At 37.7% G+C, this 21,696-nt stretch overlaps 1 protein-coding gene across 3 annotated transcripts in view; it reads left to right on the top strand.

The window, feature by feature from the left end:
* Nucleotides 1-21,696, top strand: part of fras1 (Fraser extracellular matrix complex subunit 1) — a 518,960-nt gene that overhangs the window by 199,394 nt on the left and 297,870 nt on the right. For all 3 annotated transcript variants that reach the window (XM_059988734.1, XM_059988733.1, XM_059988732.1), the window contains exons 7-10: nt 6,098-6,181; nt 8,485-8,586; nt 13,198-13,389; nt 14,355-14,444. In XM_059988734.1, coding sequence (XP_059844717.1) covers nt 6,098-6,181; nt 8,485-8,586; nt 13,198-13,389; nt 14,355-14,444 — 468 coding nt within the window. The remainder of the gene's footprint in view (nt 1-6,097; nt 6,182-8,484; nt 8,587-13,197; nt 13,390-14,354; nt 14,445-21,696) is intronic.

Below are 21,696 nucleotides of genomic sequence, written 5' to 3'. Positions count from 1 at the left end.
CTCTCTCACCTGCCAATCACCTCCCCCGGTGCTCCTCCCCCTCTCCTTTCTACCATGGCTTTCTGTCCTTTCCTATCAGATTCTGCCTACTCCAGCCCTTTCTCACTTTCACCACTTGACTTCCCAGCTCGTTACTTCATCTCCCCCCCCCCGCCTCCCCATTTCACCTATTGTCTGTTGCCTCTACTTCTTCCTCCCCTCCCCCCCACCTTCCTATCCTGACCTCCTCTTCCTTTCCAGTCCCGAAGAAGGGTCTTGACCCAAAATGTTGACTGCCTATTCTTGTCTATCGATGCTGCCTGGCCTGCTGAGTTCCTCCAGCACTTTTTGTGTGTTGCCTTAAATTCCTCTGTGTTCATTTCAGGGGACTTGTCCAGTGCCCAGCACATATGTGCACTTATATTGAAAGCACGACAGCACCTCTACTTCCTTAGCGGTTTGCAAAGATAGCATGACATCTAATACTTTGACAGACTTCTTTTGATGTGGACACTATATTGCCTGGTTGCTTCACAGCCCTATAGAAACTAGTTGACATGGCCCAATCCATCGTTCCCTTCCATTGAGCACACGTGTGCATGAAGTGCTGTCAAAGTAAAGCAACATCCATCATCAGGGACTCCCAACTCCAAGGTCATGCTGTCCTCTTGCTGCTGCTATCAGAAAGAAGATACAGGAGCCTAAGGATTCATAAAAAAACATACAGCACAATACAGGCCCTTCAGCCCATAAAAACATGTGCCAAACGTGTCCTTACCTTAGAACTACCTAGGGTTTACCCATAGCCTTCTATTTTCCTAAGCTCCATCTATCCATCCAGGAGTCTCTTAAAAGACCCTATTGTTTCCACCTCCACCACTGCCACCGCAGCCTATTCCCCATACTCATCATTCTCTGCGTAACAAAATTGCCCCTGACATCTCCTCTGTACCGACTATCAAGCACCTTAAGTCTATGCCCTCTCGTGCTAGCCATTTCAGCCCTGGGGAAAAGCCTCTGGCTATCCACACGATCAATGCCTCTCATTGTCTTGTACACCTCTGTCAAATCACCTTTCATGCTCTGTCACTCCAAGGAGAAAAGGCCAAGTTCACTCAACCTACTCTTGCACCGCAATCCAGGCAACATCCTTGTAAATCTCCTCTGCACCCTTTCTATGATTTCCACATCCTTCCTGTAGTGAGGCGACCACAGTATTTCAATTGGGGTCTGATCAGGGTCCTATATAGCTGCAACATTACATCTCGGCTCTTAAACGCAGTCCCACGATTGATTAACGGCAATGCTCTATATGTCTTCTTAACCACAGAGTCAACCTGCGTAGCAGTTTTGAGTGTCCTATGGACTCGGACCTCAAGGTCCCTCTGATCCTCCACACTGCCAAGAGTCTTGCCATTAATACTATATTTTGCCATCATATTTGACCTACTAAAATGAACCACCTCACACTTATCTGGGTTGAACTCCATCTGCCACTTCTCAGCCCAGCTTTGCATCCTATCAATGTCCCGCTGTAACCTCTGACAGCCCTCCACACTAACCACAACACCTCCAACCTTTGTGTCATGAGCAAATTTACTAACCCATCCCTCCACTTCCTCATCCAGGTAATTTATAAAAATCACAAAGAGTAGAACAGATCCCCGAGGCACACCACTGGTGAACAACTTCCATGTAGAATATGATCCATTTACAACCACTCTTTGCCTTCCGTGGGCAAGCCAGTTCTGGATCCACAAAGCAATGTCCTCTTGGATCCCATGCCTCCTTACTTTCTCAATCGTCCTTGCATGGGGTACCTTATCAAATGCCTTGCTAAAATTCATATACACTACATCTGTGGCTCTACCCTCATCAATGTGTTTAGTCACATCCTCAAAAAATTCAATCAGACTCATAAGGCATGACCTGCCTTTGACAAAGCCATGCTGATTATTCCTAATCATATTATGCCTCTCCGAATGTTCATAAATCCTGCCTCTCACGACCTTCTCCATCAACTTACCAACCACTGAAGTAAGACTCACTGGTCTATAGTTTCCCGAGCTATCTTTATTCCCTTTCTTGTTTAAGGGAACAATATCTGCAACCCTCCATACCACCACGTTCAGTTACAGGTACTACCCCTCAACCATCGGGCTCTTGAACCACTGGGTATAACATCACTCAGCTTTACTTGCCCCATCACTGAATTGTTCCCACAATGAATAGACTCGTTTTCAAAGATTCTTTATCTCACATTCTAGATATTTATTGATTATTATTATTTTCTCTGTTGTATTTGCACAGTTTGTTGCCTTTTTCATACTAGTTGTTTTTACGCGCTGTTGGGTCAGGTGTTTCACTGATTCTGTTATGGTTCTGGATTTACCAAGTATGCCCGCAAGAAGTTCTATATGGGGTTGTATATGGTGACATAAATGTACTTTGAACTTTGGTTATGTTATTAGAGTTATGAATTATACGCTTTATTAAAATCTGCAACACATTTTGTTTCTTGTCTTTTGAAGGTAGATTATGAACTGAGTAAAGAAATTGCAAAGTAACACTGACCTTTATTAAGCTGCGGAAATAATGAAGATTCTCTCTTACATCCTAGTGCCATAGTTAATTATTCCTCATAACAGCAGTGCATTTGGCATGCTTTAAATATTGATGCTTTTCTGTTTGCCTACACTAGGCTGTTAAAAAATGTGTTTGATTCTATTTGGAAGTGGAATCATCCCTAACAAAGGTAGATTGTTCTATTCATTTGTACAGGTTCTACTTTAAACTCTCTCTCACTTGACAAGACAGTTTGTAAGTTAATTTCAGAAATCATTCTCATTATTGTGAATTTTAAATGGTGTCATTCCACAGCCCGAATAAGGTTCTAAGGCTGTTTTGAACAGCTTCATTAGAAAATGCTGTTTTGAATGAGGGAGTGCACTCAGTGGAGACCTGTGTAGTTGGAGCAGGTGGGAGACAAAGGGGAGTATAGGAAGGACGAGCAGCTTAGGCACACAAAATGGATCTCCTTCTCAGTCTTCCTGATCTGCACTGCCATTAGTGATAATGATTGAAGCGTACAGCTAAAGGAATGCTGGCGCCAAAAGAGGGAAAAGACTTTTAAATTGTGGTTATAAAGTAACTAATTCCTCCTGTTGAAAGGAATGACAGTTATACATAGGAGTGTTTTTTGTGAGAGATTCAGTCTTGTGTAGTTTATATTTATAATGGTCTATATGTTTCATAAATGTCCCCTAATTCTAAAACAACTCGAAAAATCAGTATTAGATATCTGTGATTCAAACCATCCCTATATTTAAATCAGTACATAGATTGTCTATGCTGAGCTGCATGCCGGGGGAGTTTTCAGTACTTTAGAAAAGAACATTTTTGTGAGATTTGTATTTAAAATTAAAGCTTAATTTGTTTTCCCCACTAGCACCATTTATTAGGTTGCTGCTTGTCTTTATGAGGTGTTTCTTTTGGAGTATGTTGATTTTCTTTTAAAATTAAGCAAGTTGGCGTAAACCACTTGCATTTACCTTATTCATATACATAATGCTATTGAGTTCATCTTTGCATAGTGGTAAGTAACATCTAAGTGAAAATCAGACTAAAGAATAAATATATTTTAAAAGCCTAGTTTTCAGTTGGCTAACTCAAATGATACTGCATTGTTCTGGAGTTATCAAGTCAAATTCGGGAGAGGGGCTTTATACCGAACATCATTAATGCTGGAAGGTAACATAGTGCCTTCAAAATAAATAAAGTAAGCATTGTTGCCCTGGTATCACCAGACAGGAAATAAATCCAAATACAGTAATTATCATGGCCACATATACGTAAGGTAAACAATAACTTTGTATTTTGTTATGTAACATGACCAAGTAGTAATTAAAGGCTAACAAATGTAGACTACTGTTGTTAGCTTGGTACCAGTATTTGTGGCAGTTGAATAATGTAGACTTGTAATGCTATTTTATGTCTTATTTTGAACAGTCTGTTCCAGCAGTTGGTGTTGGGGTGAAGTGTCAGTGAGAACCCTATGAAGGATTTCTCTTCTTCCCAGTATTATCTGCAACTGTTGGTTATTCTTGGCTGATTTAATAAGTTAGGAGGAATCAATGCCAGCCCAATTTCTACACAGACTGTCAGAATGAAAAATTTGATGGGCTAGCTTTTTTGTGTGTGCACAGATAGCACCTTGGAATTCATTCAGTATTCCAAAATAACTTGTAATTGTCCTGTATAGTAGGAAAGAAGATAATAAGGGTGAATTGTGAAATTATTATGCTTTGCAGATTCTTTTCCATAATAAATTTCAGTTATTCTATCTTGCTGCCACATAGTGTATTCTGAAACTTTCCTCCTGTAAGCTGGCAATTGCTGTTTGCAGCACACTCGCTGGAATTTAGCCAAGTGTTATAACCCAGGGCTCTTTACAGAATCTTTCTTGTAAGTTGGCTGTAATTTCCTGATACTTTGGCCAGGAAGACCTGGTTCAGGAATAGCAACTTATCTCAATAGAGAGAACTGACTAAGAGGTATACAGTATTAGGGGATTTATAATCTTTAATTAACTTAGTTTTCTAGAAAAGAATTTTAAAGCATGATAAATATTTAAATATTTTAGTAGTTTTACTTTAAAAAGTATTAGCTACTTTTTGATTTTTAATAGTTTGGAATATTTTTGTCAGAAGTAAAGATTGGTGATTGGGATGGATGATGTGGTTTAGTAGCTTGTCTAAGACTCTTGCGCAGCTTCAAAAACTGTACTTGCTCCATTCCACTCCTGTGATGGGAGTATATAATAAATACTGTGTGGCATCAGGACTACTTTGGTCTTCAAGCTGACATGGTAGATTTCAGAAAGGTCATGCTGCATTAGTGAATGACCAGAATTTTGGAGTTTGATGTTGTCAACAAGTTCTGGTCCATAGTTTTCTAAGTCAGCATCGACCCTTCAGGTATTAATTTTTTCCTTACCTTTAGCTGTTTTGGATTTGCACTGGCCTATTTTACCCATTGGTTCACCATAAAAACCCGACAATTTATATTTTGTTATATAAATTGGTGCTTTTCTGAAACATTCACTGAACGTGAATGGATGTTCCACTGGAATTCAATTGGGTGAAATGTTACACGTGTAAATTCTGACTCTTCCTTCTCCTTAATTTATAAATAATTTTATAGGTTTACTGCTGGCCATGATGGCTACTTTTCTCTAAATGCCATTTTCTCTCAATGACACAGACACCCCTCAGAAATATCCACAGTATCTTGGAAAAGGTGAACTACTTGCACTGTTCTTATCAGGGAAGTACGACCACACAAGAATATAGCATAATAACATAAAAATTCTAATTAAATTGCTACTTAACAAGGATTTTGCAGGATGGAATGTTAAAAATCTTTAATTAAATCTTGAATCCAAACATCATTAAGGCTCATAAAACTTCTGAAAATTTGCACTAAGTTTATGGTGGACAAAGGAGAGAAGTACACAGAAAATTAAAATCACAGGACAGTTATGGTTGCTTGGGTTACAGAAATTGGCTTTTAATGAATTAATAAATCAGGACTGATAATTTTTGAGATCGGAAATAAAGTTTGCTCTCATGGAATTTATATAGAATAACAATGAGTCATTAATTGATACATTAATTGTATTGATGCATGAGTCATTAACTGACATTAATACAAAGGAAGTGAGAGGAGGAGATCTGCTTCCTACTGCCAAATAGAGACCTGAATTAGCCCGAGCATAATGGTCTGGTCTAGAGTGTCAGTGTTAATCTGCAGAATAAAATAAGCTTGTAACCTAAGATTGGTGATTATAAAAATATATTTATAAGCAAGCTTTCCAATGTAAAGCAGAATGATTAGAATAAAGAATTTTTGCTTAGATTGGAGCCTGCATTAGCAGGATTGACAGAGGCAAAGCCAGAACTTTTCTTAATTGATCAATAGTCTCAACTCCAATCTGAATGTAATTGTCTGAAATTCCTGTTATTGTCATTTAGTATTTAAATATTAATAAGTGAAAATATTATCAATCACGTATCCATCCAGGGCTGCTTATTATTATTTTTGTCTCTGCTAACTGTAGGATGAAGATGTAGTATTGCAGGTTGGAAAGTGCTGTCCTGACTGCCTGCCAAAATCCTGTCCATTGGCAGGGAAGGAGTACAAGGTAACCTTGAAGATGAACTGCAAGATTTGACTTTATGTTCGTATCCAGCTATTGTTCATGGGCCCATTTCCAACTCAGACAACACGACAAACCAGTCTTTGATTTCTTGCAGCTTTGTCTGCTATTTTAACAGTGGTTAGAATCTGATTTAAAAAAAATTTCTTTTCTTGTATAAGGTAAAAAATTTCCTTTACCTTAGCTTGTATAATATATCGAATAGGAACTAGTTGCTTTTGAACCCTGGCTGAAGCATTTGCTGATGAATGCCATTCACTGTGTGATTTCAGGCAGATCTTCAAAGTTAATTTCATTTCAATTGATTTCCAGATTTCTGATTTAGCCGTGAACTTTGCAGCGTTAATTACATGAAATAGAAGTTTGTCAGTTTTTTTTCTCTTTTAAAGGTCGTGTGCATGCCGTTTCTAAGTTAGTTAGCTTCCTACATATCTCTTAAAATGTTTCCTAGTGCACTTGTGAAGTGCACAGCTTTTCCAGAAATGTGTCTGAAGGTGTCCTTGTGAGGGTAGCCTCTTGTCACTTTGATGCTATGATCTCCAGTCTCATTTGAATAAGAATCAGAATCAGGCTTAATATCACCAATATATATCGTGAAATTTGTTGTTTTTATAGCAGGAGTACAATGCAAAACATGATAAATATAGAAAAATCTGAGTTACAGTAATTATTTATATGTAACATAAATAGTTTTTAAGTTTGAAATGAGTAGTACAAAAAATAATTGAGTTAGTGTTCATGGGTTTAATGTCCATTTAGGAAATGAATGGCAGAGGGAAAGGTGTTCCTGAATCGCTAGGTGTGTGCTTTTATACTTTTGTACTGTAACAATGGGAATAGAGAATGCCCTGGGTGCTGGGGTTCCCTTCCTGGTGACGTCGCCTTCCTGGTGCACTGCTCCTTGAAGATGTCGTGTATACTATGGAGGCTAGTAGTCATGATGGAGCTAATTATACAAGTTTCTGCAATGTATTTTAATATTGTGGTAGCTGCTCCATTCCCCCATAGCAGACAGTGATGCAGCCAGTCACAGGGCTCTCCATGGCATATACGTAGAAGTTTTCAAGTGTTTTAGTTGATGAACCCCTAATGAAGTATAGCCGAGCCGATGTCTTGCCTTTTTTTTATCGCTTCATCAATATGTTGCGGCCAGGTTAGCTCCGCAGATATATTGTCACCCAGGAATTTGAAATTCTTCACTCACTCCACCTCCGATCTCTCTATGAGGATTAGTTTATGTTCCCTTGTCTTACCCTTCCTGAGCCCACAGCCAGCTCTTTGGTTTTACTGAAATTGAGCACAACGCCACTCAGCCCCAAAATATTGCGATAACTCTCATCATTCTGTGTCCGGAGTAGCACAAATTATCAAGTTTTTTTAAGAGGTTATTTCATGTATTCAGGCATTTTATTGGAAACAATCTTCCCTGTTTATTATGCTCTGGAGAAATGCCAGATTATTTAAGGAAGCAATTTTTAATGAACATCACTCTTGCAAACTAGAACATTTTGTTGCAGCAATGCAAGTTATCAAGTTCAAGCTTAACTGTCATTCAACCACACTCATGTATACAGGTAAATGAAACAGTGTTCCTCCTGAGCTAAAGTACAAAACACAGTATGTACAGTAACAGATAGCCACGACTCTGCAAGAACAAGCATGTAGCAGTTCCTTATCTCATACTGCATCAGCCACAGGTGAAGGCATTCCAGCTTGTCTTCCAGGGAGCGAACTTTGGGAAACAGCACCAAAGAGAGAGCCAGCCTTCTGGGGCCAGTTCCCAACCCAGCACAGATTCCAGCATGCCCATCAACTTCTGTCTCTCCCCCTCCTCCCCTTCCCACCACGTCTGATGCCTCCTTCCTTGCGTAGCTGTTACGGGCGACTCTGCGGCTTGAGGGCCTGAACCACGTAGTAACAGAGGCCACATGGTTTCCCGACCATCAGTCTCCCCCGTGAACTGGATGTATTACCAATGTCTAACAGGCTGCTGCAATCACAAGAAAAAGATGTTTAAGACAGACATTTGCACCATTTGTTGGACCTGGAGAGGCCAATACAATGATTAAAAATGTCACAACTCAGATGTTTATAAACACTTTCAGAGGCATATGTTAGAAAAAGAATCTAAAATATATTGCACTCAACTAGTTGCTTTTCAATTGGGAGCAAGAAATGTAATCATTAATACCCTAATTGCCAGGTAATTTATTCCATTTAGTGTAATTACACTACAGGTGAAATGTAGGTTGAATATCTCTCTTGATAAGCCGGTCTTTGTTTTGCAGCATGGTGACCAATGGGAAAAGGATGAATGCACCAGCTGCATATGTGACCGTGGTGAAATAAGATGCTTTACGCAGATGTGCCCAGCACTGACTTGTGAAAAGGTAATGGCAGGTTGCTGTCCCCGAGGGGAAAAGTGTGACATTTTAGGGACATTACTGAGTAGATTTTTGTGTTATTTCACCTGAGTTCAGGAGAGTTAGATGTGCTCATTTGAAAGCTTTCCAGGATTTACAGCATGCAATCCCACTGTGACAACTGGCATGCATTTCCACATCCCCCAAGCTATTTTTGTAGGTGTCAGTGCAGTTCGATATTTATGTGAATGAGCTAGTCTACCAACAATTTCTTCTAAGTGGTATGTGGAAGAGAAGTATGCTGCCTCCCCAGATGTGCTTCTTGGTAATTAGCTCCAATACAAATCTCACTGACATCATTTAAGCTTCTGCTAAAACCTGCAGCAGCTGTGTCAGAGACCTCCCACTTCAACGTACTTTTGGGAGTTGGTCCGAGGCCCTGAAATATAACAATTTAAATGTACTTCCTTTCTGCTTAACCGTATGTTTCCATTGGGTGCATTCATTAGTAACTAAAAATGAACTAATTAAATCTGAGATGGGTTGAGATCGGATCGGTTTCATAAATGAATAGCCAGCTCCAACATTCAGTGAACGTTGTTCAATTTAAATTGCTGCTATCTTGACTTTGAGTCTGAGAAATCAGTGTTTTTCAATCACGTCCTTGTACTTCAGCTGCTAAAGCTTTCTCCCACATATGCATGAACAACTCAGTTGATTAGTGTGTATCTGGTAAAAAGCACAGATAAATAGCAGATGCTGGAAACTTAGAACAAAAAGACAACGTGCTGGAACGACTCGTGGAGGCAGAGCATCGGTGGAATGAAAAAGCAGCCTGCTTTCTTCCTCTTCACAGTTGCTGTCTGACTCGCCGAGTGTTTCTGGCATTTTCTATTTGAGGAGTTTCCATTAATGTGAAGAGTTGAATTGTAGTTGCTAATCATCTGAAATCTGGCCTTTCTTACTGCCCATTATGCTTCCGGTGATTAGGGCAGCGATGAATATCCTTAATATCTGGCGGTGTTCAGGGCTTCCTTCACCATGTCAGTAGCTACCTCTCAGTAATCACTACCATTAGTCATGCTAATCCCGAGTGGAGACCCAGGAATACCATCACACTCAGATGTAGAAGGATTCTTCATTGCTGTTTCCCTAATAGTTTTGTTTTACCTGTCGGAGTTGTTAGCCCTGAGCTGGATCTCTAAACCTGGAGGACCAGACCAGTGGACCACTCTTAGTCTGGCCTCTACCCTTTGACCTGTTTGGCATGGGTGACCCTACCAAGAGCCAAAGCATAAAGCCCTGACTCTAAACAGCATAGCTCTCCAGGTCATTGAGGCACTCAAGCCTCCAAACCATGACAAGGTTGAGATCCTCTTGGAGGGAATCTGGTCTAAAGTCAGTCATTTAGCTCATCAACCATGACAGTTACTTGAGCAAAAGATAAATATAGGCTTCAATCTGGTAATCTAATATGTGTTTTAATCAGATAAGAGCAGCAATATCAATTAACTACTGTAGTTGGGGGTTTTCTATAGGAAACAATGGTTAAATAACATTAAGCAGTCTTCACATTTACATCCTGTTTTGCAGGATGCAAAGCGGAAGGATTTATCATAATGATTGAGGGACATGTTTTGGCTGGGAACAGCTTTAACTGCTCCCACCTGTTGTTTGATATGGCTAACCCAGCAGATGGGCCTTTTGAGGGTTTCTAAAATATTCCATGCCCTCACCTGTCCAGCAATTGCAAATGCTGTGAATTTGAGAGTTTGGGTGGTAACTTCAGATTGGTGTACCTGTTTGATTTTGGGGAAGTTTGTGATTTTGGCACGGTGTAAGACACAAGGAAGTGCTACAATTCAACTCACTTAACTGTTTTACTAATCTTGTTTTGCTGACATGTTGAACAAACCCAACAATTTGAAGAATAAAAAGGAAGGTAATTTTACACAAATGTTTGAAATGACATAAAGGGAGGAAAATTTGTCGTTCTTTCTAATATTCTTGTATTTTTCTGATCAAGACTTTAATGCATATGTGCATTTTAGAGTCCGAGTCTTGGGCACTACTGCAAGGATGCCGGCCTTTCATCCAAAGCATTCTATGCCAACCACTCTGCCCATTCAGCTAGTCCCAATTTCTTGCGTTTGGACCATATCCCTCCAAGTTCCATTCCTCCATCCCTCTCTTAAATGATACAATCTTACCTGCCTTAACTGCTTCTTCTGGCATCTCATTCCAAATATTCACCAGCTTCTGTGTGTAAAACTTGCCCCTCAGATCCTTTTTAAATCCTTCCTCTCTCACTCTATCCCATGCCTCCATGTTTTAAACTCCCCTACCCTATGGAAAAGACTGCTACCATCCACCTTAACTACAGTATGCCTCTCAAACTTTAAATGCTTCTTTAAGATGGTCTCTCACTCCCCAACACTCCAAGGAATAAGGAATAGCTTGGACAACCTCCCCCTATGATTTAGGCCCCTAGTCGTGGCAACATCGTTGTGTTTTCTGTGCTCTTTCTCGTTTAACTGTGTTTTTCCTATAACAGGTTAACCAGAACTACATACCATACTTCAAGTGAAGCCTCGCCAACAACTTGTACCACTGCAACATGATGTCCCAGCTCCTATATCCAGTGCCTTGACTGATGAAGGCCAGTGTGCGAAACACCTTTTTGTCATTCTGTGACACCACTTTCACAGACTGTTCATTGTACCTCTAAATCCCTCTGTTCTTTTACACTCTGTCGTGCCATGCATGTCTAAACGGTGTGCCATGCACAACTTATCACACACAAAACCATGCTGACTCCTCCTAAACAGACTGCCCATCCAAATATTGGTAGATACTGTCCCTCAGAATTTCCTCCAGTAACTTCCCCACTGATGTCAGGCTGATTGGTTTGTAGTTTCCTGGCTTGTCCTTGCTACCCTTCTTAAACAATAGAATGGCGTTAGCCGCTAAAGCAAACATCACCACAAGAGCCTCTGCAGCATCTTCTCTTGCCTTCCACAAAGTTTGATGGTGCACACATCAGGCCCTGTGGGTTTATCTACCTTAGTGTGTTGCAAGGCTGCCACTACCTCTCCCAGTAATATGAATGTTCTCCAAAATAGCTCCTCTTGTTGCCCTTATCTCTTACCAACCATGTTTTTCTCTTCACTAAAAACAGGTGAATTATTCATCATAAGCCACAAGTCTCCTGTGGCTCATCATAGGTAGCCCTGCTGATCTCTAAAAGGACCTACTGTCTCCTGATTCATTCCCCAGACTCTTCCTTTTACTCATGGAACCTCTTGGGATTTACCTGCAGATCTATCTCGTATCTTCTCTTTGTTCTTCTGATTTCCCTAAGAGTTTTCTTAAACTTGTTATCGTCATTAAGTGATTCACTCATTTCCAATCTGCTAATTGTATTTATTTTCTTCTTTTTCTTGACCAAGCTCTCAATATCTCTTGTCAACCAAGATTCTCTAAATGTTCCATGTTTATCCTTCACCCTAACAGGAACAAATCACATATCACATGCTTAAAAGCCTCACATTTGCCATTTGTGCCTTTCCCTGATAATTATCCAAAAATTAGTCCTGAGCTAGTTTAGTACTCCAATCCGTGGACCTGTTCTATTCTTTTTTCATCACTATATTAAAACTAATACTTTTAAAAAGATGCAAACAACCCTTTTAGGTAATGCAAGTCATAATTAGCAGTAGCTTCCATTTCTTAATGCTAGATTATCAATTGGTATACAGAATTTACTGGAGGTAACAATTTTAAATGCTTACTTGTGTCTTCCAAATATATTCAATACTGTGCAATGTAGCAGCTCTAAAACAATAGCTAGAATGTATTTTTATGTTATTATTTTTATGTTATAAGTATTACAATATAATAATGATCAACAATTAACTAAACAGATTAAAACTTGTCCAAAAGGCATTTTTGCTCCAAGTCAGAATATCAAATAGACAAATTTAATGTGAGCATTTTTCCATCTATTCATAAATTTAAAATCCATTAACAAAAATTAGTTTTATACTGTATGTATTAAAAGGAAACAGCTGGAATGCATTTTCAAATTATTATATATGTGACAAAATAAAAGTCTTCACAAAGCCAAAGCATTCAGGTATGTTTGGTCAATTGGAATGATAGAATGCCTCAAATTTCAACAGCTCTGGAGTTATTTCTTGCCTGAAGAATTTCTTGGGCCCTGGAAAATTCAAACTGCTTAAAAAATCTTGAGGTTTGCAAGCTCAAGCAGATAAATGATTTTTCTGTATTACTTGGTGAAGATGGAGAAGATATATCTTCTTCCAGCTATAAAAGTTAGCATCAGTCAAAGTCAGTCCCTGCCTTCGATTCCTCCAGCCTATGATTTCTTACTCTTTCTGATCTTTGCTCCTTTTGATTCATGGTTCCCTCTTCTTTGCACCTCAGCTCTGGTTTGGTACTCAAGGAGGAGCTTTCATTCAACTTGGAATCACCTGGTCTTCCAGTCAGATCTATTCTTTCTAATTCCCTAATTCCTAACACCCCCACCCCCATCCTCCTCCCTGCATTTTGAAATCTCCTCAAGATGCCAAAGGAATTTAACTTTGATATCCCATACCAATATTTTTATATCTACAGGGGCAGAATAAAGTTAAAAGATTTGGACGTTGCTGTGAGGAATGTGTGCCTGGGAAAGGACATTGCCAGTATGAAGGTGTCATCAGGTACCATGGAGAGATGTGGAATATGACTGGCTGCGAGTTCTGTATGTGCGAGAAAGGACAGGTACTCTGCCAAATAGCAGAGTGTGCCAGGGTGGAGTGCTTGTGGGTAAGGAATTCCCTCTGCCTGTGTTGTTGAAAAATGATGGTGTGGCTCCAATTCTTTGAATTTGAATGACCTCTTAGAAATAGTAAGATGCTAAGTTCAGTTGTTGACAATTATCTTCACATCACAGAACTAATGTGGGTAGACTTCTGAATTACTTTGTTTTAGTATCGTCTTGTGCACAGAAGAAGGGAGGAAACAAGTTAGAATAATAAACATTATTTATTACTAACAAAGGCACTGCATGCCCAGTAATCATGAGAATGGTGTCAATTGTTCTTACACAGCAAACGATTCATGGTCCCTTGCTGTTCTCACACAGAGGATATTGTGCCTTTAACTTCTTGTGTTAGACTTAGAAAATGACTGAGTTTTTGAAGTACACCGATGAATAAATCCCTAAAATATTTAAATGAGTAAAGTGATCCTTGAGTTGCTGGGTAAAAGTATCATTAGAACACGCAATTAGGATGTAAGGTGCAGTCATGTAGAGTCCTTTTGAACTTGCTCATTAGCAATATTATGTCTTTTATTGATCCCATTACCATTTCACATACTTGGTCAACCACGGATGATTTTAAGGATTTTTGCTACCTTATCTTTTCAGAATTGTATAATGGAGGGCCTGTTCTTTATTGACACTCTCAGCACCTCCAGAAGAGAACAGGGTATTTGTTCAGCAATTAAAACTCCTCTGTGAAGTCATCCCACATTTCTTATCGTATCTCTGCATGTCTAAAGAATGAGTTAACCTAGTTTAACTTGGGCTGCTGCTGTAAGCTGCCCCGTCTGTATGCTAATAACAATCCTACCCAATATACTGACCTCTTACTGCAGTGGTGAAGCGGAGGTGCAAGAACTCAGGGCCTAATACATATACTAATGTACACCCTAGTAATTCTGCATTTACACACTCTGGTGATTGTGGTAATTACCTGATCTGAGTAAATCTTTGTAATCATCTGTAGGGTGAAGAATTGCTGCATTTGCCTGGAAAATGCTGTCCTGAATGTGTGCCGGTGGCCAGTTACTGTGTCCATAAAGAGCAAAGCACAGAGGTGGGTCCCATGGAATGGACACTATGGTCGGAAATACAATCAAATGCCAGGAGTTTGAATGGTGACAGCAATTCTAAACATAAGCAATAACTAGTCTTGGTGAAACACAGTTAATAAGGAAAAAATGGATTGATTTGCTAAATAAGACATGTCTAGGAAGTAACTCACACAAAAATGCTGGAGGAGCTCAGCAGACCAGGCAGCATCTCAGAAAAGAGTACAGTCGGTGTTTCGGGCCAAAACCCTAACTATTTCCCAAATGCACAGTTTTAAAAATTTAAACAACACACACAATTTTAAACACAGTTTTAATTTATTTACTTACTTACTGCCCATTACACCATTGGTGCTTAAGGCAGCAACTTAGGTTCCCTCTCTCTGTCTATCCTTGGCCATCTCTCTATTGTGTCCCAGGTGTTGTTCAGGGACCTCAGCACTGTTACACACAGATAGTAGAAGGATTCTTCATTGCTGTTTACGGAACAATTTTTTTGACTTGTCAGGGTTGTTAGCCCTGAGCTGAACCTGGAGGACCGGTGAACCACTCTTAGTTTGGCCTCTACCCTTTGACATGCTTGGGATTTCCACCAATAGCCAAAGCACAAGGCTCTGACTCCAGCCAGCATAGCTCTTCAGGTCATTAAGGCAGGTAAGCCTCCAAACCCTCCAGGATTGGAGCAGCCTGCAAGTTCCTAGCTCATGTATTCGTAATACATGATACCTAGTCCTGGTAACAAACCATTGTGGGCTTGTTCCTACTATATGCCAGGACATTAATTAATTAATTAACTGGCTATTTATTTATTTTAAATTAATTTTATTTATTATTTATTTTTAATTTTTTTCTCTTATACATTATGTATTGCTTTGAACTGCTACTCAAGTTAACAAATCTCATGTCACATGCCAGAGATAATAATCCTGATTTTGATTCTGATTCAGGGCCCATTTTTATATCCCAGAGAATACTTTGTTACTCTATTACAGTAGTGGAATTGATGGTAAGAGTTTGAGTCAGACCCCAGCCGACAGGAATCCCACATTTGTGCTGCAACTCACAAGCAGTTACTTGCTTCTCTTTTCCATCCAACACAACCCTTTTATCTGGATATATAACTCAGCGTACAGGGCCGGAAACAAAGCCAGGCTAACTGAAACAAGAAAACCAAGTTGACGCCGGGGAAAGTCAGCTACAACAAAGCCAAGCTGGAAACAGTGCAGGCTTACAGGTGACTTATAGATGTGATTAACTTTTGCCAGTTGAAACTTTAAGTAACTTTCATCTACATTTAAAATGTCCCTCTGCTTTTCGTCAAGATACAACTGAAGTGTAATTAGTCAGTTAGTTACTGTCTTTTTGATCTTGCAAAGTACAGTTTGGTTTAAAAATATGTAATTGGCTGTGGATGGGTTTGGAGTCAAGCTGTTGGAAAGATTATATGTTTAGACTACTGATGAAAGGACTCAACCTGAAACATCGACACTTTACTCTTTTCCAGAGATGCTGCCGGACCTGAGTTGCCCCAAAATTTTGTGCGTTGCTTGGATTTCCAGCATCTGCAGATTTTCTCTTGTTTTTGGTTTTAGATTACTTGCTAAGTATTTCACCTAATACACTGCTTCTTCACCAAGTTGCTGTTTTTGGGGGGCCACACTGTAGCATAAGAGCATAATGCTATTACAGCGCCAAATGTTGGATTGGGGTTCAATTCCCACTACCGCCTGTAACGAGTCTGCACATTCTCTCCGTGATGTGCGGGCGTCCCCTGGGTACTCCAGCTACCTCCCACATCCCAAAGACATATGGTTAGGGTACGTGAGTTGTGAACACTGGAAGTGTTCCCACACTTGATGGCTGCTCAGCACAAACCTCGCGGAATTTTTTGATGTAAATCACACATTTCTCTGTACATGTGACAATCAAGTGAATCTCTTTTCTTTTTCTTGGTCACAGTTGTCGTGGTTGAATCAATTCAGTAGTATCCAGAGGAGAACAAATAGTGAATGAATTTTTCAAATTATTGGGCATCTTTAATGGAAAACGTGTGGCTGTAGAAATGCCAATACCTAATCTCTTTCTTTCTTTCTTTCTTTCTTAATCTTTTTATTAATATTAATAATATGGACAGAATACAGATGATATATTGATAAAGAAATTACCAACATACACATTCCATTACATATGAAAAAAAAATACATAATAGTTACAATATAAATGAGTTTACCAAGACATAAGCCATAAGATATATGTATGGACATAGTAAATCTAAATATTTCATAATGTATAATATAAAAAAAACAGAAAAAAGAAAGAAAAAAAAAACAAAAAAAAATTTATATAATGCAGAACTAACTAATCTAATCTAATAACTATAGCTAATAAGTAATATAAAAAAAAACAAACAAAAGAGAAGGAAAAAAAAAAGTGGGCTGTTTATAATATCTCACAAAAATAAGTATTCATCAATGCCGTCACTTCCGGTCCTCTCAAAATACATAAGCTAAAAGCTGGGAAATCAAATGTACTTGGCAAAGGGTCATATTACATCATATGAAAATGTTGAATAAATGGTCTCCATAACTTTTCAAATTTAATAGAAGTCTCAAAAGTACCACTTCTAATTTTTTCTAAATTTAAACATAACATAGTTTGAGAGAACCAATTAAATACAGTGGGAGGATCAATTTCTTTCCAATTCAACAATATAGATCTTCTAGCCATCAAAGTTAGAAATGCAATCATTCGACGGGCTGAAGAAGATAAATGCTGTGAATCTAACATTGGTAAACCAAAATTTGCAGTAATAGGATGAGGTTGTAAATCAATATTCAAAACCGCAGATATAATATCAAAAATATCTTTCCAATATTTCTCCAAAAATGAACACGACCAAAACATGTGAGTTAAAGACGCAATTTCAGAATGACATCTATCACAAATAGGACTTATATGAGAGTAAAAATGAGCTAATTTATCCTTGGACATATGGGCCCTATGTACAACCTTAAATTGTATTAGTGAATGTTTGGCACATAACGATGATGTATTAACTAATTGAAAAATTCTATCCCAATTCTCACTAGAAATACTAAAACTAAGCTCTCTTTCCCAATCCTGTTTAGTCTTATAAAGGGGCTCTGAACGTATCTTCATAATTATATTATAAAGTTTTGAAATAAGCCCTTTTTGAAAAGGGTCTAATTCAAATAAACTCTCCAAAGTATCTGAAGGCACAAAATTTGGAAACGTAGAGAGTACAGAACTTAAAAAATGTCTAATCTGTAAATATCTAAAAAAATGAAATCTCGGCAAGTTATATCTGTTGGATAATTGTTCAAAAGACATGAAACAATTATCTAAAAATAAATCAGAAAATCTTAGTAATCCCTTAGTTTTCCAAGCTGAATAAGCTTGATCTATAATGGAAGGGTGAAAAAAACAATTAGATACAATAGGACTATTTAAAACGAATTGAGTCAACCCAAAAAATCTCCGAAATTGAAACCATATACGCAATGTATGTTTAACTATCGGGTTGTCAATTCGTTTCGGCAATTTAGAAAGAGCAAAAGGGAGAGAAGTCCCTAAAATAGAACCCAAAGCATAAGCTGATACCGATTTAGTTTCTAAACTCACCCAACAAGGGCCAAAAGATCCACCCCCATCTTTCAACCAGCATAACAAATATCTAATATTAGCTGCCCAATAGTAAAATCTGAAATTAGGTAATGCTAACCCGCCTTCCTTTTTTGTCTTCTGTAAATATGTTTTACCTAACCTGGGATTTTTATACTGCCATATATATGAAGAAATTTTAGAGTCAACATTAGTAAAAAAAGATTTCGGGATAAAAATTGGTATCGCTTGAAAAATATATAAAAACTTAGGTAAAATAACCATCTTAATAGCATTAATCCTGCCTATTAGAGATAGAGACAAAGGTGACCACCTAGTAAACAAATCTTTAATCTGATCAATTAAGGGTAAAAAATTAAATCCAAACAAATCTTTATGGTTCTTTGTGATTTTGATCCCTAAATAAGTAAAAGAGTCATTAACTAATTTAAAGGGTAAATTTCCATAAATTGGGACCCGTTTATTTAATGGAAACAATTCACTTTTATTAAGATTTAACTTATACCCAGAAAACTCACTAAATTGAGCCAATAATGATAAAACTGCTGGAATGGATTTCTCCGGGTTAGAAATGAATAGTAATAAATCATCTGCATACAAAGATAACTTATGAATATCTGTCCCACGATTAATACCCAAAATATCCTGTGATTGTCTGATGGCAATTGCCGAAGGTTCTAAGGCAATGTTAAATAGTAATGGACTAAGAGGACATCCCTGTCTAGTGCCCCGAAATAGGCGAAAAAAGGGAGATCTTTGATTATTGGTAACCACTGAGGCTACTGGAGTATGATAAATCAATTTAATCCATGATATAAATATCGGACTAAAATTAAACTTCTCCAACACATTAAATAAGTAAGGCCATTCAACTCTGTCAAATGCTTTCTCCGCATCTAATGAAATCACGCATTCTGAAGTATCGTGAGGAAGTATAAACAATATTCAACAATCTCCTAATGTTAAAAAAAGAATAACGATTTTTAATAAAGCCAGTTTTATCATCTGAAATAATTTTGGGTAATACCTTCTCCAATCTAGATGCCAGTAACTTAGAAAAAATCTTGGAGTCTACATTCAATAAAGATATAGGTCTATAAGAAGCACAATTAGTAGGGTCTTTACCTTTCTTCAATATTAGAGAAATGGAAGCTCTATAAAAAGATTGTGGCAAATTCCCTAATCTAATGGCCTCCTCAAAAACCTTACCTAACCAAGGGGAAAGAGTAGCGGAAAAAAATTTAAAAAATTCAACTGTATAACCATCTGGACCCGGTGCTTTCCCAGAATTCATTGAGGAAATAGCCCCTTTAATTTCTACATCCGTAATAGGAGTATCCAATATCAAAAGATCATCAGATGATAACCTTGGAAAATTTAATTTCCCCAGAAAATCAGACATGGTATTATAATCTTGAGGAAATTCAGATTGATACAGGGAGGTATAGAAATCTTGAAATGCCTTATTTATCTCATCATGATTAACTGTCAGATTCCCATTCTGCTGACCAATCTTAGTGATTTGACGTTTAACCAGAGCATTCTTCAATTGACTAGCTAACAGTTTACCAGATTTATCACTATGTATATAAAAATCAGATTTAGTTTTCATTAATTGATTTTCAATCGAGGATGTAAGTAATAAACTATGTTCCATTTGAAGTTCAACCCTTTGTTTGTAAAGCTCCTTACTAGGAGCAATCGAATATTTCTTATCAATCTCTTTAATTTTATCAACCAATAAAAGAGTTTCCATCTTGATACGTTTCCTCAAACCAACAGAATAAGAAATAATCTGTCCACGTATATAAGCTTTAAAAGTGTCCCAAAGTGTTCCGTAGGAAATATCATCCGTAGAATTAGTTGAGAAGAAGAAGTCGATCTGCTCCTCCATAAATTTAATAAAGTCAGAGTCTTGCAACAAGGTAGAGTCAAATCGCCATTGTCTGGCATTAAAAGCTGTATCCGTAAATTTCATAGAAAGTAATAACGGAGCGTGATCAGAGATAGCTATAATATCATAGTTACAACGGATTACCAATGGAATAAAACAAGAGTCTACAAAAAAATAATCAATTCTTGAATAAGAGTGATGAACATGTGAGAAAAAAGAAAACTCTTTGTCATTAGAATGCCGAAATCTCCAAACATCAAAAACTCCATTGTCAGTCAAAAAGGAGTTAATACAAGTGGCCGACTTATTAGGTAAAGTCTGAATAGATAAAGATTTATCCATCAGAGGATTTAAACAACAATTAAAGTCACCACCCATTATTAACTTATATTCGTTTAGATTGGGTAAAGAAGTAAATAAAGACTTAAAAAAGTCAGGACAATCCACATTTGGAGCATAAACATTAACCAAAGCAACCTTTTTATTACAAAGTAAACCCGTAATTAACAAAAATCTGCCATTCGGATCCGAAAAAATATGTTGAACAAATGAAATAGAGGAGTCAATAAAAATTGAAACTCCTTTTACTTTAGCATTCGAATTTGCATGATACTGTTGACCCCGCCAAAATCTAAAAAAATGAAATTTGTCCTCCCTCCTCACATGAGTTTCTTGTACAAAAATGATATGAGCATTAAGTCTTTGGAATACTTTGAAAATCTTCTTTCGTTTAATTGGATGATTTAAACCATTAGTATTCCAAGACACAAAATTAATGGTCTGAGCCATAATTCTATAATCAACCCTTTGGTATAGAAGGGGTTAACCAACTTATAAACTCATGCACCCGGAAGAGGAACAAAAGTAGTGAGAAGACCCGGAAGTGACGACAACACAGACATATTTGAAGTTCAAAAACAGCCCGAATAAAAAAACTAACACAAACTGGTACAAAAAAAATAGAATTAGAAAACAGACCATCCCCCCACCCCCCGAGAAAAAGAGAAAAAGCCAAAATATGACTTAAAAAGAGAAAAAGTAAGACTAATCCTACCCCCATGTCAGCTGAAGATCACTCCATATAAAAAGGATATATATAAAAGAATCACCCCAACTTTAAAAATAAAATCACTATAATAAAAACCATATTTCTAAGTATAGTTAGTTGTAAAAAGAATAAAAATATAATCACTAAAAACAATTATAACTCGGGCTCTGGCCCAGACAAAACAAAAAATATTTAAGCTAAGATAAGCGATGCCTTGTCTAGAAGAAACACGAAAAATATAAACATAATGCCATCTTAAGCAAAACCAAAAATCTTTTCCAAAAAACCACCATCTTAATCAAGGAAAAATTTACCTTCAAAGAATTAAAAATATACCTTCGAAGGAACAAAGTTAATAGACAAGTATGTAGTTAAATGATTAAAGTGTATAAGGCAAAAACAATTAACATGACGCAAACACACTTTAACTTGAGTATAAAGTGTAGGATGAACCTACACCAATAACCAGATTATATTTCTGGTTTAAGAGATCGAGAACCATCTTATACGATCAGAATCATTCATTTATTAAAGACTGGTGTCTGTAGCAGTAGGGAAGTTCTCCTCCAGATATTTTCTCACTTCTGAAGTTGAAAGGAAAATTTGTCGTGGAGCATTCGACGGAGAAATTCGAAGCTTCGCAGGGTATAGAAGCGCAGGTTTCAGATTTTTC

This window comes from Hypanus sabinus, chromosome 14 (assembly GCF_030144855.1).
Source record: "Hypanus sabinus isolate sHypSab1 chromosome 14, sHypSab1.hap1, whole genome shotgun sequence".
Classification (NCBI taxonomy): Eukaryota; Metazoa; Chordata; class Chondrichthyes; order Myliobatiformes; family Dasyatidae; genus Hypanus; species Hypanus sabinus.
This window is presented reverse-complemented; position numbering and strand designations above follow the sequence as displayed.